The sequence below is a fragment of the Cydia pomonella genome, chromosome 6 (genome assembly GCF_033807575.1).
Source record: "Cydia pomonella isolate Wapato2018A chromosome 6, ilCydPomo1, whole genome shotgun sequence".
Classification (NCBI taxonomy): Eukaryota; Metazoa; Arthropoda; class Insecta; order Lepidoptera; family Tortricidae; genus Cydia; species Cydia pomonella.
This window is the reverse complement of record NC_084708.1, coordinates 22,235,499-22,257,460: the sequence shown is the minus strand read 5'-3', so window position 1 is coordinate 22,257,460 and position 21,962 is coordinate 22,235,499. Positions and strand designations below refer to the sequence as shown.

The window sequence follows — 21,962 nt, the reverse complement described above, 5'->3', positions numbered from 1 at the left end:
GTACAAAAAGGCTGTCAATTATCGATTTTCTTGTCATTCAAAGCCACCTTAATGGTAGGTGGATGGAAAACATGACATTTTCACGCCCCAGGCGGGGAAAAGTAAATGACAGCTGCCAGTTCCCGCGTAAGTTGCAAATTTAAAATAAGAAAGTCTTCCAGTTTAAAATTATGGCAGTAATAGGAGGCTAGTTTTAGTGTCCAGTACACGGTAGGTATTCAAGGAAGGTAAAACAGTTACTATGGGTAAATTTCTGAACTCTATGCGGCAAACCCACTGAATAAATGTTGGTTTTAATGTTTATTTCCGGTCAAACATCCTGTCTATTGAGAATGGTGCGATTAATATTTTGTGCAATTTCTATTTTTTTTATTTGCCGCCATTTTCCGTTGACATTGACCATACCAGCAACTCGTCATTTTATAACAAAAATAACGCATTTTTTTTACAATTAAGGTCTAAATAACGCATACTTATTTAATATAATTTACTCGATTATACTCCTATTATTGAACTTAATAGCAATCCTTGAAAATTTCACAAAATTCAAAGCAGTATCAGCTATGACCTTAGCCTATCCCGAAAAGCAAAATAGAAAAAAAAACAACAGCAGCTGTCAGCGAGATTCATTACTACCCACAGTCACGCCTTTCTCACAGCATAAGTCTCGTGTCATTCGAAACGTGTGTGTAAACATCTTGAAAGAACTTTTATCATACAAAAATGCCTAAATCATATATTTCGCTTATTGGAAAACAAATGAAACTGTGCCGGCGAGAATGTAAGTTTAAAAAATTGTAATAGGTACCTTTTTATCTATGTTGTAACCGCACAGTATATCTTGTTAGTGTCGTTTACAGTGCACATCATACTTTGAAGAAAAATATGCCCGTCTTAAAATGCTTTGAAACTATAATAAAATAAAATAAAAATATTTAAGAGGGAATTATTACTTACTCGTCCATACAAAAGGTGAAAATGTTTTTCTACTTCTAAATATTTTCGATCCTCCATGCTTTTTAGTATGATATTGACACATTGACACGATGAAAAACTAGGTTATTAGGTTTTCCTTTCTTTAAGATTTGCAAAACAAAAAGATATTTTTTTTAAAGCGGTGCCTATATACCTAGAATATATTATGCTGAAGCGATCGACATCAAAATCAAAGTGATTTGTTAAGATTTAGTTAGTGGAAACCGTTTTCTCTCGAAATGGAATTTCATGAAAAAAAATTAGCGTTATTTCGTTAGGATCGCAAAGCTATTCTTCCCTCTTATTCTTATAAGTGATTCTCCAAAAAAACATCTGAATCTCTCGAACAGATTTTTCGAATTCAGACCTTATTAGATCGTAGATCACTTGTTATTTTGGAATAACTACTCTAATATACGTACCAAGTACTCGACTGTTCTGATGGAGTTGTATGAAGTATTAAATATGTTAATAAATTCATTATCAACAGACCTATTTACGATAATATTACCAGTAACCGTTTCAGTGTGGCGTGCTTGCCCTTCGGGGGTCAAGGAATCTTGTTGCTATTCGATTTAGTAATGAGATGTTAGTAAATTTTAGATAAATTATCTGTTCAATTGATATTTAACTTATTACACTAATGTCATTAGTTATTATTTAGTATGTTTAAATTAAAATTGAAAAACTTTAGGTCTGTCAGCCCATAGTTTTGTTAGTAACATTGCATATAAACTATGTTAGTCGGGTAAATAATTAAATTATAAAACACACACCTTAAACTCATAATACCTACACACTCTGTCACATAATCATTTGACATACTTACTGTCATGCACATTTGATATGTCCAACACAGTATTTTTGAATTGGACAGTTAAATCTGCCTTTATACTATTTGACATTAAACTGTTTTTCATTTGGCCAAAATGCAATACTTAAGTTATGTGTAACAGTAAGTCGATGTAAAAAAGTATACTTAGGGAAGCCATCTATCTGTTAATAGTATTATAATAGGTATAACTCGTTTCTTTAGGATTAGAAATAATTTCGCAGAAGCAAGCATGGTCTTTTAATACAGGTACTTTACGCGGTAAAATTTTAAATAAAGAAATAAAACTACTCAAAAGTGGTTGTTGACATTATTTCATTATTTTGTGTAAAGTACAAAATAAAGCGTATAAATAAATGCTTACTTATTCAGTTTGTTCTACTTTTAATAAAGTAAAATAAACAAATCATAGCTTGCTTAATTTATTGTTTGCCCGGGCCTTAAAATGGTTTAAAATTGGCCTTAAAACCAAATATTTTAAGCTAATAAATAGTACATCAGGCGACCATAAAATCTTGCAGAATTATAGGGTTTTTGGTGAATAATCTGGTTTAATTATACTTTTTTTCACGGTATCATTACATTTATTAACATTTTTTCTGTAGTAGGTATATGATATATATTTCAGTTTATAATTTATTTAATACAGTGATGATGATGATGATGATGATGATCTTTCCGGCCGATTTCGACCATGGCGACCACTTCGACTCCTAGTTAGCTCGGCGCTCATGCGCCCGAAGATGGCTGACATAGCCGATCTTTGAGGTGAACCCCCGCGCACATTGAGGGCACGTGAGGACACCAGCTAGGTAGTGGTAGTGAATGGACGCAGGCTGGCGCGTTTTCAGCTCGTCGCGTTTAGCGTCGAGATCAGCTTTACGTTGCTCCTCGAAATCGCGCACATTGCCCTGCACCAGCCTGCGCCACTCAGGACGATGTGCTGCCAAACCTTCCCACCGAGAGGCGTCAATGTTGCATCTTTTCATGTGTCTTTTCTGAACATCTTTGTTTCGGAGGAGTTGTTGTGTTGTTGTTGTTGTTGTTGTTGTTGTGTTGTTTAATACAGTAGTGTGACTATGACTACTCAAAAACAAAATTCAAAATATTTAATACAAAAAATAATTGATTTGTTCCCTTACGTTAATATTGATTATAATATTGCATAACATTGAGAAAATTTTATAGATTTAAATAAATCTACATATCTTTAAAATACGTCAAATATTAGGCAAGGCAATGAGAAGGACCTTTGACAACTCATCCATATTGATTATCTGTTGACTGCTAAAACTCAATAAAGTCCGTCTAAATTAACTTTGCGCCAATTTTGAAGTGACAAATTGAGAAAGTGGCACTATATATTATATGTTCGTGTTTTAGTCCCATTTATTTAGTATAAATAAATAAATAAAAATAAAAATAGCCTTTATTATTGAAGTTTTTTTTTTTTTTTTTTTACATTTGTAAGTATGTTTATTTATCATTTCCATCGGCAACTCCAACTCGTCCCTTGACGAAGGCCTCTTCCAAAGTCTTCCATTCTGGTCTATTTCTTGCAACACTCATCCAAGCTTTTCCTCCAGTCTTTCTTAGGTCGTTGGACCATCTGTACTGTTGTGGCCCGCTTTTTCTGGTGTTATATCTTGGGCACCACTCCACAAGTTCTCTAGTCCATTTATCTTTGTTTTCCCTCATTATATGGCCAGCCCATCTCCACTTTTGTTGCTTGATCACTGATGATAGGGTTTTGGTCTTGGATTTTGCTTTTATGGTAGTTATTTTCACCCTATCTCTTAGCTTTATATTTAAAATGGTTCTTTCCATGTTGTTCTGGCAAACATTTAATTTTTGTTCCTGTTTTTTAGTAAGTCCCCATGTTTGACAACCATATGATAAGACTGGTATGATACAACTTTTGAAAATTTTAAATTTCTGTCCTGTAGGTATTTCTTTGGCTTTTAGGACATCTTTCAATGACCAAAATTTCTTCCAGGCATTTGTGGTTCTCCTCTGCAGCTCTTTGTCCGTCTGGTCTTCCGGTGATATTACTTGTCCTAGATATACATATTCATTCATATACTCTATTTCATTTCCATTAACGTCTATTGGTGCCTTAGCACTGTTTGACATTAGTTTTGTTTTTGACATGTTCATAGATAGGCCAACTAGTTTGCTCTGTGTGTCTAGTTCTTCTAACATGATTTTCAGGTCTGTCGGGTTATCTGATACTAGTATTAGATCGTCAGCGAACCTTAGGTGATTTAGTTTTCTGCCTAGAATATTGAGCCCATAGTTTTCCCAGTTCATTCTTCTAAAAACACTCTCAAGAACTGCAATAAATATTTTTGGGGATAACGGGTCACCTTGACGAACACCCTTCCTTATTGGAAATTCTTCACCTAAACGTTCTAGTTTAATTTTAGCCGTACTGTTGGAGTAAATTTCTTGTATTATTCTAATATATTTTTGTGAGATTCCTTGTTCGTTGAGTGTTTTCCATATTTCCGTATGTTTTAAAGAGTCAAATGCTTTATTATAGTCGACAAATGCTATGTAATAATTCATTTGGTATTCCTGGCATTTTTCTGTGATTTGTTTAATTACTAGTATATGATCAATTGTTGAGAAATTTTTACGGAATCCCGCTTGCTCTCTTGGTTGGTTTTCTTCCAAGGTTTTCGTTATTCGTCCCAAAATTAGTTTTGAAAAGATCTTGTATAAATTACTCATCAAGCTTATTGGTCTATAGTTGTTAATTTCGCTTTTGTCTCCTTTCTTATGAAGAAGAGTGATTGTAGTTTTTGTCCATTGTTCCGGTATGGTTTCCTGTATCAAGATTTCATTGAAAAAGTCAGTTAGTGGTTTTGATATGTAGTTGAGGGCTGCTTTTAAAATTTCATTGCTAATGTTGTCTTCTCCCGGAGATTTGTAATTTTTTTGTGTAATTACTGCATACTCTACTTCTCTCATTAAGAATTTATTTAGTAGTTTAACCAATTTACACAAGACCTTAACAAATTATAAACCTACACCTGTCTCAAGAATCACTATAAGTTCAGAGCGTTTTTTTAAACTTTTGTTAACTCCGGGGTATGGCTAAGTGCATCGTTAATATTTTTTTTCGTAAAAAGTAATTACTTAACCCTTAAATGCATGACTTTTTCTTTTTGCCCGAAATTAATATACTTATAAGTGGTGTCATGTAATTGTTGGCTGGTTCTGGTAAAAATAGTAAAAAAATATTTTTACTTTAACGTTGATTTTTACTTCGAAATCAGTGTTGGAAGTTGCATATTTATGTAGATATATAATTTTCAGTAAGATATAAGTATAACTATGAAAAATCTTACTACCATTAGAAAGTTACATTAGTGTAGTAGTACAAAGGTATATTTGTTATATTCTTATGATAAAGTTTTTAAATATGAGATAATTACAAACCACGAAAATAAAACGCCCAAAATCACAGACTAAAAATCATCAGCCTTTGGGTTTTTCCAAGTTTTCTGACATTTCGTCTTAAAACAATTGTATTTTTTTTTGTTAATTAAAATACTGCGTAAATTTAAGTAAATAATTGGAAAATGGATTAATTTTAGTATTGAAATAATATGCAGGAAAAATAGATTTTGTCTAATTATACTATCATCTAGTTTTTGTTGTATAGGCTGCATCCTATCATTTAAGGGTTAATAGCGTTATTTAAATCTACCAATTGAAACTATGACATTTCTAATATCGATCGTATTAGATAGTAGTTAGTACAGAGCGTTTAGTAGCGAATGTATAAACTCATACTAAACACTACTCAATATGTAAACAGGCCCGAAGGCAAGTGTACACAGGGGCCTTATTAGATAAAAATAAATTACTGACCATCTCGAAAATGGAGTTAATTAGAATACATGTTTCTTTAAGAAAGTTACTTTATTTCAGCTCAGGAATGCACCCTTCATATTATTGGACTAAAAAAAAACACCGCATATTGATAAGCGAAAACCACATGAGAATCCGTTCAGTAGTTATTGTGTTTATCGCAAACATACAAACAGATAGTCGTGGGGATTTTGTTTTATGATATGTTTTAATAATCGTAAAACGCTTTTTACGAGAAAAAATTGCAAAATATATTAAGTTGTTTTAGTTTGTGTTTGGAAAGTAGTTTATACAGGTTTTTATTTTACTTAACCAAGGTGAATATTTTTTTATTAATGTTGTATTTTTCTTCCAGATTTCATCATGTCTTCAAGCACAGCCACCAAAAATGGGACCGTCCAAGGATTAGCTGCCAAGGCGCCATGGTAAGTTTACTTTTACTTTTCACAACCACAATTTGCTCTCGACTAAGGAGTTTACTTTTTATTTAAAAAAAAAACAGTGGCCCGGTTAAAATATAAAAAAAATTAATTGTGTAAATATGTTACTCGATGTTCAAATTAAGGAGCTTCAGCAATAATCCCAAATGTAAAATAATTATTCTATCCGGTTCTAAGGACCAAAGCAAATGTATTTATGAAATCTATGTAATTAAGCACATTTTTGAAAAAATTGGATGTTTGAAAATCAATTTGAAATAAAAATAATAGGTAAAAAGTGATAAATTTTTACATGTCATTCAAAACTTAGTTACAAAAAGTATGAAATTAAGTAAATCGGTTGTCAGTCAGCAAATGAACCTCGCTTTGAATGTCTTAATGCCGAAAATATTACTTATAAAGGTTAGGTGGGATAAGAGAAACTATTGGATAAGAAAAACACTTGTAGGAAAAAAAACAGAGTTACTAAATTTAATTATCATACTAAAAATAAAACTAATCCATAATTAAAATTCATACTTACGTCGAAGGACTCGTTTTCATCACACTCGCTCGAAAAAGATCTTATTTCATTCGTACACCTGATACTGAAGGACAAAGGCCATTAAGTATTGATCTGCGGGAGTTATGAGTTGTGAAAAAAAGCTTTAACTCACGTCTTTTAAATAATGTCACTAATTCATACGAACCTAGTAGATAAGATATATATGAGTTTTACTTTTAAAATACTGACGTTTACTTTTTTGTGTATAAATATTTAATTCGAATAATTTAATAGCCGTTCAAAATATTATTAAACAATTTTCAATCATGGCTGAATACAAAATGGGTCTATGCTTTCGATGCCTAACCTGTCAAAAATGACAATATGGCGGACGAATGTTTGAAATGTCACCGTATTTAAGAATTATTTCGCTTAAAATTTAGTTTTTTCTTCGCAAGTGTGATGAAAAACATTGTGTGTAACTCCGGGGGTAAGAATATTGCAAACTCGGGTCTTTAATTACTCGTTTCCAATATTTTATTTACATAATGTAATATTCTTTATCTTATTATGCTCCAATCCTATACAGTGATCCTATTGTGAAGTTTTATATTGCCAATAAAGCTTAGATGTCACATGTAATTTTTGTACTTATACTTTTGAAAGTTTAAGCCATATCATGTTTATTTTTAGTTTGCAGGTATATGTTAAAAATATTCTAATAACGTGTAGTGGAAATATTTGATCAAAGGTCAAGGGCATTCGGCTTATAAAGAATATAAATTAATCGGATGGACCGTAAATACGACAAATAGGATTTCGAATAGCAAAAAAACAGAGTCTAAACTTAAAATCTACATAAGCATAATTTTATTAAGTCTATATTAAGTTAATGATTATCTTAACCTTTAACGCAGCTATATTTAACCTGTGGTTAGGTTAGGTTAGGGAGTTTTTTAGGAGGCCCGGGGCTACAAGGCAAAAACTAGCCGGTACGGAAACCTAGCCAAGTCAAATCGTGAACTTGAATTGCATATAATTTAAATTTTAGGATTTTCTACTCTGAACTTGGCACACATACAGATCTCAATACTTCGGTGAAGTCGAAACGTCGCATATTCGTGATATTATACTTGGGTCTCATTCCACATTTATATTTTTGAGGGGATTCTTTTTTTTTAATACTACGTAGGTGACAAATAAGCATATGGCCCGCCTGATGGTAAGCAGTCTCCGTAGCCTATGTACGCCTGCAACTCCAGAGGAATTACATGCGCGTTGCCGACCCTAACATCCCGCACCTTCGTTGAGCTCTAGCAACCTTACTCACCTTACGGCAGGAACACAACACTATGAGTAGGGTCTAGTGTTATTTGGCTTTTCTGTAGGGCTCTGCTTTAGATCTGGAATGACATCCGCTGTTTTGTGTCCTACCACACAAAACGAGATGACATTCACAATGCCCATACCTCTCTTTTGGACGTACTTTAAAGACATACCTGGGATAAATTTTATGTCAATATTCGATCAACTTAACGTTGACAAAAAAAAAATGAAATCAGTAGTAACTAGACACAACCGTACACATAATATATGCTAGAAAAGTCATTACAATACGCACAACATCTATTATTAGCATACACACTAATTCGTCCTTCAAGGCTATGGAAATGGATTTATAAGTCAATTTGCAGGCGACGCAAGAGCTGATCGAAGCTGCGGTGATTTAGGCGCGCACGCATGTTTCTGCCATTAACCTTTGCGTGGCAGTACGTTACTAGTTTAAAAGATACTTGAGATTATTATTAGTGTGTAAAACCAGTAAATTCGCACATGTATCGTATAATGACACATATGGCCCTTTAAATTTTCTCTCTCACTAATGCGGGCAAGTAGCACCACTGTAAAAGCTATTTCCGCGTAAAATTCCGAGAAAACATGTGAAAAGTTACTATAGCTAAAAAGGAAAAAAGACATGTAGAAAAATATATAACTATAATTGTATATTTTTTTAATAATTCCATATTTTTACAATTAAATCAAGTAAAATATGCAGTATAAATAATTATGAATTATTTTGTTTAGTATTAAAACTCCATTACAAGTTTACAAGTAACTTGGCAAGAATGGCAAGCGGCTCGCGGTCAGGCGCGATTTAGGCGCACGCACGCCTGCGTCTGCCGTTAACCTTTTACGTGACCGACTTGACCCGATGACAATGAATCAGAGGCCCAAGGCCATCCAGTTTTAAACAATTTTTTCGGCGCCGTCTACATTTAGGCCAATTCGACGTGCATCTAACATCAAACGGATATTTGAATCATGTCCGTTACCTGTCATTCGGGCGTTCCTTTCGCTCTGACTTGTCCGTACATGTATTAATGCGAGCGAGACGCCCCGCGAATGACAGCTAACTGATATGATGCCAATATGATTCAAATATCGGTTTGATCTTGAGTGCACGTTCGAATTAGCGATTTATTATTTTGTGCCCTCATTTATTTTATAGATTTATGTTAATTCATTTTAATTTCAATTGTTTAAAATTTTTATTGTAATTCAAACATTGTTGTAATTTTATGTTTTTTATGAAAACGTTTTAATGTAATTTAGTTATGAGTTTTTTACCTTCACATTGTCCGAAATAAATGAATTTTATTTTTTATTTTTATTTATTTATCTAGAGAATGCCTAGTTAGAACTAAATAGTAAGCAGAGATAACTGAACCCCATGCAAACAAGTTTCCATGATGCACATAGTGAAGGTCCTAAAGGTTGTCCAAAAATATTTTGTAGGGTTCCGCAGTAGTTACCCGTCCGTCAAAATAGACCTTTTTGCGAAAATGGAAAAGGGTCCTTATTTGATTTGGTGTAAAAGTTTAGAGAGGTATTTTCAACAATGTCATTAGCTTTTAAATACAGTTTAGTTCTTACTTTTTTTTTGACCAGGTATGTTCGTATTTATTTGATTAGGTATTAAAATTAAAACTAAACTAGCCATAAAATAAAACTACTTAAAAAACTACTTTACTCGTTTGTTGATCTTTGACTGAACGCATCATTTCCTTTAGGTACATACGTATTATGAATATTACAATGTACTAGTCATAAATAAAATATGGCGGCTTAAGAAGTAATAAAGCAAGTACATAATTAAGTATATTACAAGCAGTATATATTTATAAGGCATAAAATTGATGTGTCAAACGTACTTTGAGGCATGAGATCTCGTTAAACAGGTTTTGGAGTCTCATGTAAAGACGTTTGAAGGATTTTACGTTGCGTTAGCTAGTTACAAACATACTAGCAAAGTAAGTACTTCCCTTCGGTAACTTTGGAACCTTAAGAGGGATGTATGTATGTCACTTTATTGTACATAAACAGGTTAACATAAAACAGACAAAACAAAACAAAAAAGAAATGTTATGTACAAAGGCGAACTTATCCCTAAAAGGGATTTCTTCCAGCTAACCTTTGAGAATCGCTAATCGTCCATACAAAAAGAGAAAATGTTTTTCCACTTCTAAATATTTTCTGTTCTTCATGATTTTTTGTAGGTATGTTATTGACACAATAAAAACTAGGTTTATAGGTTTTCCGTTTTTTTTTTAAATATTTGCAAAACGTAACAATTTTTTTTTCAAAAAAGCGACACCAATAAACCTAGACTATATTATACCGAAGCGATCGACATCAAAATCAAAGTGATTTGTTAAGATTTAGTAAGTTTACTTTTTTCTCCCGAAATGGAATTTCATAGAAAAAAATGCCTTTAATTTCGTTATGTTCAAAAAACTATTCTTCCCTCTTAAGAATTGAACGAAAGTATCAGTCAACTGTACAAAAGTATTAATACCTTCAACAACTTGCACGAAATAATATTGCTAAATAGGTTTGTTTACAATTTACATCTTTGGCAATTTCCATTGACCCTGACTAAACCAGTAAGAGCAATATGGTCGACTATAACGTATATCACTGTATTATACATTTATAAAACGTCCTCTATGCTCTGATAAAAACTACTCGTAATGACGGGCGATTTATAAATATACAACGAGAAATATAAATAAATTCTTTAGGTATACTAAATGAAAAACAGTATGCTATTCCGCATTTAGCGATACTAATAGGTCATCTCATTATTAAAGTTAATAACCAAAACGATTTCTCTAACTTAGGCGAAATGTGGAGCGCCGGTAATGGATTTTCGTACAACATTAATTGCCCACCGGCCTAGCCAAGGTGACAATCGTTATCGCTACGACAATCGCTTTGTGTCTCTCTATCACTCTTCAATAAGCTTGTGGCGAGCTGAATGGGAAGTGACGTCCCTTGGGTCCCATACCCCCGAGAGTCGGCCAGGCCTCTCTCTCCGGCTTGCCTTGATTGGCCGGCTGGAGTGAACACTGAGCAGGGGCCGCAGGACTCTCACCTCTGGCTTGCCTTTACCGGCCGTCCAGAGTGGGGTGTCAGAGCTATATGCTCGCAGGGTGGAAGTGAAATATGCATAAGACGCGAGTTGGCACAGTGGCTGCTGACAGCCACTGGGTAGAAAGCGGCGCACACCTCTCCACACCCTGAGCCGCTCACGCAATGTTGTCCCCTTGTCGCTCTGTGCGAGCGGCCGTTTTCGGGGACCCATATTGTGAGTTGGCGAGTCACCACCTGTCCATTTTTTCGTGTTTTTTAACATATGATCAGGGCAGGTGCCATAGTCACCTCCATAGTCTCGGTTACCAGTCCACTAGCAACTCAACCCAATAGCCCGGTTTATTTTTGTACCTTTTTCTTACAATAGTCCTACACTAACCGGGGCTTGTCCTTGGGTGCACTGCTATAGTGTGAACAGGGATAATCGTCGGTTGGTGTCAAATTACTTTTAGAGTAAATTGTCTTATTACAAGGGGCCTCTACGTGTTGGCTTCGGCCCCACGCACGCCTTCAAAATGCCCGGGACCCCATGGTCCCGAGAATTTGTAAGAGACATACAAATAATAATAATAATAATAAGTCCTTAACAGTCTTTTGTCAGGAGGCAACAAAGTGCGCGCCTTCAACGCCTGGGTAATGCCCCTACTCATATACTCCTTTGGCATACTAAGGTGGACTCAGACCGAGCTGGACGCCCTGGATCTGAGGGTCCGACTACTGCTAACCACACACCGTATGCTACACCCACGCTCGTCAGTTATGAGATTGTACATCCCACGGAAGTGTGGAGGTGGCGGCTTCCTAAACGCCAAAGATCTCCACAACCGCGAGGTGTGCAATCTCAGGAATTATTTCCTTAACAACGAGTGTGGGATGCATAGTGATGTGGTGGCAGTAGACAGGAACCTCACGCCGCTCTCCTTGGCAAACGAGAACTGGCGCAAACCTGTGGTACTAAGTACTGCGGATCGCAAGGCGGCATGGGAGAGTAAGGTGCTACACGGGCGGTTCTACAAGGCCCTCACGGGACCCGACGTGGACCTGCTCGCGTCGGTGAACTGGTTACGATTCGGGGACCTCTTCGGAGAAACCGAAGGTTTTGCCTGTGCAATTGCGGACGAAGTGATGATGACGAACAACTATCGGAAATATATCCTGAAGGACGGTACGGTCGACATTTGTCGGGCATGCCGCCGTCCCGGAGAGTCACTCAGGCATATCATTTCCGGTTGTTCTCATCTTGCTAACGGCGAGTACTTGCACAGACATAATCTCGTAGCCAGGATTATTCACCAGCAACTTGCTCTTCTATACGGCCTTGTGGACCGCGAAGTACCGTACTACAAGTACTCACCTGCGCCAGTTCTCGAAAATGGTCGTGCCACGCTCTATTGGGATCGATCTATTATCACTGACAGGACTATTGTAGCCAATAAGCCTGACATCGTGATAATAGATCGATCGCAACGCCGGGCCGTGCTCGTCGACATCACCATCCCCCATGATGAGAATCTCGTGAAAGCCGAGAAGGACAAGTCCAGTAAGTACCTAGACTTGGCTCACGAGATAACCGCCATGTGGGATGTTGATTCGACGATCATTGTCCCGATAGTCGTTTCAACAAATGGTCTCATAGCGAAGAGTCTCGACCAACACCTTGAAAGACTCTCGCTAGGTGGTTGGATCAAGGGTCAGATGCAGAAGGCGGTGATCTTGGACACGGCGCGGATAGTCCGCCGGTTCCTCTCTCTGCGGCCCTGACCACCGGCAGCTTGGGCCCTGCCCCGCTGCTGGCGGCACCCTAGGTTAGGTTTTTTATAATGTGTTTATTGGGAGCGTGCACGACTGTCACGCAACCTAGTGTCCGCAATTCTAGGGGAAAACGTCAATTCACTACATCTTATAAAACTACTCCAAAACTAAAAACTACTGAACGGATTTTCATACGACTTTCATCTATCAATAGAGTGATTCTTGAGGAAGGCTTAAGTATATAACTTGTTAAGGTTTTGTGTAAATTGTTTGAAATATAACGATATTGTCGGAAAAAATCACGCTGGCTAGGAGCTTTAATCGAAAACGCTGCCTAATCCGTTTGAGCTATAACAACACAATGTATGGTGGGGTTGTTTCTCATTCATAGGTCTACAAAAAAGTCCGCGATGTGAAATGTCTATCTTTTAAGGATAACTTACTATATCCATTCTTAACTTCTAGAAAAAGATCACGTAATATGTGGCATTTGCAAAGCTACTTACATGGATACATTATTAACAATTATCAAAATAAATACGTTAGTTATATTGAGCATTACATACAGATTACAATGGTCCCTTACACCATACAATTTAAGTGAATATTTCAGGAGTAATCGTAAATCAAAGTTTCATTTCGAGCCATAAAATTGTACGAAATGTTAAAGACGCTATCCGCAGTAAGTTCAAATTTTGACCACCGTATGCGCTGGGATCGCTTTACTTACCCCCACCACGCACTTCGCACGGTCCCAATATATATTTTGTATTGTTTTGTAAGTGTTTTTATATTTTACTTTTATATTCATATTATAAATGACCTAGCCTAAGATCAAAAATAAATAAAGGGATAATAATAAAATTCTTTATTGTGCACTACTAAAGAAAAGCTCATATTACAAACAAATACAGGACTTAAATTAGTAGGTAACAACAGGCGGACTGTTGGCTACGCGCTGGGCTGGTAAAGTGACCTTAGCGCGCGTCACGTGGCGCACCGTATATTGAAGTTGTAGGCTGTGATTGGTTTTAAGTTGCATTTCTTCGCATTATTGAGAAAAGCAGTATGAACACCTGTACCAGGATAAGATTTTCCTGCCTTGTGTAAACATATTTATTTGTGTGATGAACACAGATATGTGTTCCTTAGTCATGGGTGTTTTATATGTATGTATTTATATATATGTATATCGTCCTCTAGTACTCATAGTACATTGCTTAGTTTGGGGCTAGGTCGATATTTGTAAGTCTGTCTCCAAAATATATTAAAAAATATTATTTACATTTAAATTAATGTTATATTAAATAGAAACGTCTGTAAACGATACAACAAAGTTGATGAGAAATAAATGAAAAGTGTATGAATTGACTGTCTCGGGCCAGGGCTATAACCGCGAAAATCGAAGTTCGTCAATTGTGGGCATTTTTTTCTGTCACTCGTCTATGGATCTCGTCTATGGTCTACTAACACATCTATGGATTATGTTGGTCCGAAATAAACAATTATTTTGTGGATAAAGTCACTGTCTCCGGCGAGGGTTGAATTCACGAATATGAATCACTCGGTAGCTTAGTTGGCAGAGCAATGGGCCAGTGATCGTCAAGCGAGTTCGAGCCTGGTGAGGGCCTACCGCGAAAACCGCAATTCGCAAATTGTGGGGATCTTTCTCTTTTACTCTCACTAAGACGTAATTAGAGTGACAGAGAAAAATGCCCGCAATTGACGAACTTAGATTTTTACGGTTATAGCCCTGTTTGCACAGAGCCGCAACGACGGCCATTGTTGAAACGCTTCCGCTAATTGTGCAACTGCATATGCGTCGGCGCTGCATTAGTGAAAGTCTCCCGCTGCGCGCGGGCGGGTCGGTTTAGCCAGGTTTGACTAAGGGCGCAACCTAGGAAAAGTGATTATAGAACGTTGCATTTTGTCGGTTAAAATTGTATCTTTCAATAAAAAAAGTAAAAATAAAAACAGACCAATTAAAACTATTGTTAATAGCAATGTTTTTAGACAAATTCAATGTAAATTGTGACGGGCCTGGTAAATATCAAATTATATTTCGTACATAAGTTCCGAAAAACCCTGATACGAGCCAGCGTTTTGAACTTTGAACCCGCGACCTCCGGATTGCAAGTCGCATGCTCTTAACGCTAGGCCACCAGCGTTTTTTTTTTTCAATAAGGTTGAAATAATTCATCATATTCTCTAATAAATAGGATTATATAAACTTTATCTCAAATATTTACGGATGCATCTCAGATAAATTTCATTGTTTTTTTATTTATTACTATTATTTTTTGTTTAATTAATGATTATAAAATTGTACTTATATTTGTACGACTTGTCAAAAGTGCTTATTACTAAGCCTACTTGAATAAATTATTTTTGAAGTTGAAGTAAAAAAAAATTATAGACACATTATTGCATAAAAATGTTTTTATTTGTTTACATTGTTGGCACCTTTGTTACAACGAGTGCGAATCGAAATCAAAAGCTGATGGCGTAATTATTTCGAATCTACCTCAGATTTTTATACACTGTTATTATAATTATGGGTCCGTTGTACGATGCTTGCATCATGATTACTTTAGCGGCTTTAAATTATGTTCGCCCAAATATTAAGGGGGTCCCTAACACCAATGACCTTCGATCTGAATCCCTTAGTTTTCTAATGTTTTTTGTAGCGTATCATATTAACAGCAGCGGCTGTAAGCAGTATAGTATCCCATATTTACTTCAAAGTTCATTATCTTCGAGATATTTGGCATCAAAGTTGAACAATTTTAGGCCAAAAAACTGGTTTTCTGGACATAAGTTTTTTGTTAATTAATTTAAAATTAAACTCTGACAATTTTTTGGAGACGTCAAAGACGAACCCAAATATGTAGATCTCATATATGTAAGATCCTTCATAGCAATCTAGTTACGAAAATAGTGTTTGTTTAGACATTGTTTATAAAAATCATAAGAAAATAAGCATTAATTTCTTTCGAAATCCGGCAGACAAAAATGCAGATAAAAGATTAAAGAACCGATAGCCGTTTCTCTTATAATTCTATCTGTAGTGAAAATAAAGGAGTAACGACTCAAAACTCGCAAAAAATCGATGAAAACCGCGGGAAGCCCCTTAAGTAAAAGCACTTGATTTTTTTCGGACGGGGAAACAGGATTTAGTCTTAGGTGTTGATTTAAAGTAAACCTCATTGTCTTTTCTGGCTCTTTGATGTATCTACTTGTTTATGGTTCAACTTTAGATCGTGTCATTCACGAAGACGCGTGCCTTGACCCGTAATGGTATGTTATTAAAGGTCAGATTTGACAAATCTGCGCGTCATCGTGAATGACACGAACTATAATCACCAGTTTACTTCACAAGTTTTATGCATACTTACCTATTTTACCACATTCATTGTATACTTTATGTTTCTAACATCAGTTCCTAGTGTTACCGGCGCTAAGCTTAGTACATAAGTAAATATGAGGTAACTTGGAGTTCAACGTGCTAACAATGCGTGTCGTAAGAGCGTCTCGTGCAACGCCTAAATTTATTCATTTGTTTACATGTACAGGGTGGACAAATAAGAATGATACACTTTGTTTTTAAATTTTAATTCATTAAGTGGAAATTTTATTAAATATTTTTTTCATAAATATATTATTCAGGGTTGGCAATTGTATACGGAAGACAATTTCTGCCAAATGTCTACCACTAGCAGCAAGCAATTTTATCTCAAATGTTTCTATTGTTTAAAACACGTTGTTTGCTTGATTAATTTTGAAAAAAAGTGACAGTGATTGGCACCCAAATTCCCCAAATTTTGCAGCTCTTGACTTATTTCTGTGGGGCTATCTAAAATAACGTGTCTATGCTAACGAGCTGATGAAATTTAAACGGTTAAAACCGACTATTAGACACAAATGTACTAAGATAATGCCAAAAATGAGCGAATAGATGCTGAACATTGGGATGATAAGGGCTTACATTTGCCTGCTGTTAGAGGTGGACATATGTCAGACATTATGTTTCGCATGAATTTGCCAACCCTGAAGAATATATTTTTAAAACAATACTTAATAATTTTTGAACTTAATACAGTTAAAATTTAAAAACAAAATGTATACTTCTTATTTAGCCACCCTGTATTTGTAACGTATTAACTAAACTTAGGTACCTACTTTCAGCCTAGGTTTATGTAGTGATTTCTGGCCCATCTCCAGTTATTGACAAATTAAATCTACATTAAATACTGCCACAGTTACTGCGTATGTAATGTCAAAACTATTTGTTACTTTGAATTAGTATTAAAAGAAACGTGTGCTGACTTCATAAATTATGTCGAATTCACCTCCTACATTAGTTTTTGCTAAGTAATTATAAAAATAGTGAGTACGCTAATCATATTTCTCATGGTTTTTAAGTGTATTTTTGTAATTTTAATTTAATTATCTATTACTATGAATCTTTAATATATCCATAGTAGCTAAAATAAAATTAGATGAAAAAATTTAAAGTAAGAATAGTTCAAAGTTGTAGATAAAACGTGTTTTAAACAATTAAACAATAAACATTGTTAAAAGTGTGTCAATAATCAAGAAGAATTTGCGTGATTATTTTTATCGGATGGTTTATTGAACTTTGAGATAACAGGTTTTCGTAAATATGAAGTAACCCAGTTTTGTGATAATGTGGTTCAACTTATCATTTGTGAATAGCAGTAGAAGACGGCATCGGTTTTTCGGGTAAGCAATATTTTTTTTTATTATCTTTCAGTTGCACCCTACGAATTAGAAGGTCATTTGCATAGGGCAACATCTGTCATCAATTTGCGTAAAACGGCATAATACCTGGAGCCTAGCCAATATGACAACCGTGAATAGAAAACATCAATCGAAAGTTAAATAATGCATTTATTTTAGGAGGGATTTAACAGGAAAGGGGAAGGCCGTTTCTCCATACAAACGTGGTCCCCATTGGTCCTCTGTATATTGACATTTTGGAATATTTTACGTAACTTTATTTTAATATTTTTATTTTACATAACTGTAAAATAAAAATATTAAACATATATTAACCATAGCTATGCCCCTACGTTTGACTGTATTAGATTTTTTTATTATTATAAAAACTAGGAGCGAAAAACAGATTTCATACAAAATTTTAAATTCTATAATAATTTAAAATTCGAAATAAAACAAATGTACGGGCATTCGCTATGTGCACGACAATCACGCAACCTAGCGTCCGCAATTCTAGGGGAAAACGTCAATGCACTACATCTTATAAAAGTACTCCAAAACGAAAAACTGCTGAACAGATTTTCATACGAATTTCATCTATCAATAGAGTGATTCTCGAGGAAGGTTTAGTTATATAACTTGTTAAGGTTTTGTGTAAATTGGTTGAAATATAACGATGTTGTCGGAAAAAATCACGCTGGAGCTTTAATTGAAAACGCTGCCTAATTCGTTTGAGCTATAACAACACAATGTATGGTGGGGTTGTCTCTCTTTCATGGGTCTAAAAAAAAGTCCGCGATGTTGAATGTCTATCTTTTAAGGATAACTTACTATACCCATTCTTAACTTTTAGAAAAAGATCACATAGTATGTGGCATCTGTAAAGCTATTTACACGGATACAGTATTAATATTTATCAAATTAAATACGTTAGTTATATTAAGCATTTCATACAGAATACAATGGTCACTTACACCATACAATTTAAATGAATATTTCAGGAGTAATCGTAAATTAAAGTTTCATTTCGAGCTATATAACTTGTACGAAATGTTAAAGACGCTATCCGCAGTTAGTTCTAAATTTTACCACCTTATACGCTGGGATCGCTTTACTTATCCCCACCATGCACTTCGCACGGTCCGAATACAGCAAATTGCGTCAAAATATTTTCTATAATTTTAATATGCAGAGAGGAAAATAAGGACTACGTTACGTGGAAAGGCGATTTCGCGCGGGGCCTCTCTCTTAAATCTTCTCGGTACCCCTAGTGTAAATAAATTCGATTTCGAAACGTGACGTACGCGTTTGCGTTTAGTCTCATTTTGTATTGGATTTAGAAAGAGCGCGCCAAGCGGGACGTTTTGGAAACTCAAAATCCTATACAAAATGAGACTTATGATGTCGATCAAATTTACACTAGGGGTACGGGTCAGTACCCCTAGTGTAAATTTATTCAATGACGTAACGTGACGTACACGTTTGCGTTAAGTCTCATTTTGTATTTTGAGTTTCCAAAACGTCCCGCTTGGCGCGCTGTTTCTAAATCGCATACAAAATGAGACTTAACGCCAACGCGTACGTCATGTTTTAATTAATTTATTTAACATTTACACTAGGGGCTCAGAAGTGTAGAGTTAGAGCCGGCGTAGCTTTATTTGAATCAAAACGCATTGTAATATGTAAATTTTCGTAGCTTCTGTTATCCCGATTACTTATTTTTCATTTTTCTTGGCGTTTATCGATGTACAATTGTCATCTTTGTTAGACCCCCTGAGGGCCGACACCGCAAACCTTGAAAATCTACGTTTCGTCGATTTGCCGCCCATCCCGGAGATTGATAATACTTCAATTTGCGAGGGACGTGGCTCTGGATCATGGATCAAACTTAGTAAAAAAAACTTACTTTTAGAAAAATGCCACTTCTGAGGAAAATATTATAAAAGTTCACTAACTTAACAACTCTGGTATATACACGGTACCTCCTATCATGAGGCTTTAAATGCAGGGCTCGATTCTACTCGCTACAGGAAGCTACTTTTATTATGGGGACCGACCCCGAAATCGCGAAAAAAATATTGGCTTTTTTCAAACATTTTGGCTGATCAGATGTCGATGTTTTATATGGAAAAGCCAAAAACTTTTTTGTCATATCGGGTTGGTCCCATAGTAAAAGTAGCTTCATTTAGAGAGTAGAATCGATCACTGCATTTAAAGCCATTAGTAGGAGACATACTGTATGTACCTATCACGTATTTTTTATTTGAGTTTTTTTTTTTTTTTTTTATGGAGGATAGGCAGGTTTAGGTTAGGTTTTAGGTAGTATTGAATAATGTATCCCGCCAGGCGTAGCGTAAACATTAGCTAACCATACTATATAATGTGTATGACGTTCATAGCTGTTTTGTTATGTTTTCAATTATTTATATTCAAAAAAAAATATCACAGTGTAATTCCTTTATATGCTCTCTTTCGAAAATTGTTTATGTTAGACAAAAACAGTTTATTTTCCATTTTCGACCAAACCTTTCGGCAGGCAACATAAATACTTCCACTGCCGGAACAGAGGTCAATGCCACCAGCCGAGAATCGAACCCGTTCGTTTCGGCAACTCTTGCGCAAATCTTAGCATTGACACACTTGCGCGTTGCACGCCGGCTATCGTGTTTGTAAATATGGAGTGGAAATGTTTTGACAACTATTACTGTTTAATGAAATAAATATTATCGGATAGGTAAGTTCATTTTACAGGTTCCTAATAAAAAAACTGTAGTTGCTTAAGTCAGATTATTTAAACCTACATCTCATCATAATAGTTGGAACCTAAATGGTCGCGCACTGTGCGGTTTAAGAGGAATCTCCTCCCGCGGACGCTTCGGCTATGGAATGAGCTTCCTGCCGAGGTTTTTCCGAGGGGCTACAGTATGGGGTTGTCAAAAAAGGAGTGTACAAATTTTTAAAGGGTCGGCAACGCGCATGTATTATCTCTGGTGTTGCAGGCGTTCATAGGCTACGGTGATTGCTTACCATCAGGCGGGCCGTATGCTTGTTTGCCACCGACTTAGGAAAAAAAATCACTTATTGATGTTTTTTACATTAACGCAAGGGATAAGTTTTGTTTCTACTAGTAGATTACTAACAAGACACAAAAAACATTAACAAATACTAAAACAAGTAACTGCCTGATCACCGGCACATAGCACATATTAAGTTCTGGATTTTGGTCGGTTTAACCGAGTTAAAATACCCGGTCGGCAGGAGGATAAACCAACTTAACCAACTACTTATTACTCTAACAAACCTACAAAAACAAAATTAACCAGTACCTAAAACAATTTTAGTCGTTTACATTTTAAAAACAAGCCAACCATAAAACGATGTACCTAGCCATATTATTACTGAAATAACAATATAATATAATACCTGGAGGAAAACAACATAATAAGGTAAATGATGGTATAAAACAAATATTTATACTCGCATTGTGATTCCATGGTTTACTGCACACGTATACCTAGTTTAGGGTACCTACCAGCCGCGGCGCATCAATAGTACCCAACTATCTAAAAATGAGGCAAGCTGTTGGGGATCGAGTTCTATTTACGCAATCCATTGATACCTACATATATCTCCTCCATATACCAGTCCTCCGTAGGTTATAGGTTATAGGTATTCGCGGGCTTGGTTTCCGCAACTCGACGTCCTATTTCGCGCCTATTTTGCGTGGTGGGTTGTCGGCACTACTCTTGCCAACCCAACTCTATCAAGAAGCCTAGCAGACCCTAGATGTTGCCGACGACTTCTGGGAGAGACCCCGGCGAACCGAGGTATTGTGCCCGGTACTCTGCCAACCCTGGGCATTCAAGAATGACGTGGGATGCTGTCTCCTCTGCCTCCATGCACGCTCTGCAGAGGGGGCTATCTCAGACGTCCGTAATAGGTACATAGTTTCTGTGTTAATAATATTCAATGCACGGTGAATTTAGGTCTGCGATCCAGTTTACGCAGTCGCTAGAGTAAACGTCAAGTGTCAACTCATGGTACGGCTACTAGTCACACATTAACCTCAGTGTAGCTTTTGTTGTGGGTACTAGACGACGATTAAAATCAATACCAAAACCATAACAGCTTCAAAATCTGAATACCTACTGCTGCTGGCGAGTTATAGTTACGTGACAATAATGCATAGTTCGTGCCATCCACGATGACGCGCAGATTTGTCAAATCTAACCTTTAATAACATGAAAATACGAGTTAAGCCACGCGTCTTCGTGAATGACACGGTCTACAGTACTGCACAAGACCAGTCATTTCCAATTGCCTGTGCGTCACAATGACAATCATATATAATAGGTGTTTTACTACACATGTGACATTACGCCCTGTTAATTGAAGCGTTTATGCTATTATACGGCTAGCTGATTCA

The 21,962-nt window shown here is 35.9% G+C and overlaps 1 protein-coding gene across 2 annotated transcripts in view; it reads left to right on the top strand.

Moving 5' to 3' along the window:
* LOC133519298 (17-beta-hydroxysteroid dehydrogenase 13-like) overlaps positions 1 to 21,962 on the top strand; it is a 49,261-nt gene that overhangs the window by 585 nt on the left and 26,714 nt on the right. Inside the window, exons 1-2 of one of the 2 annotated variants that reach the window (XM_061853327.1) lie at positions 666 to 781; positions 6,042 to 6,111. In XM_061853327.1, coding sequence (XP_061709311.1) covers positions 724 to 781; positions 6,042 to 6,111 — 128 coding nt within the window. In that variant the 5' untranslated portion in view covers positions 666 to 723. Of the gene's footprint in view, positions 1 to 665; positions 782 to 6,041; positions 6,112 to 21,962 lie in introns of those variants that run through there. The other variant, XM_061853328.1, reaches the window with a different exon arrangement.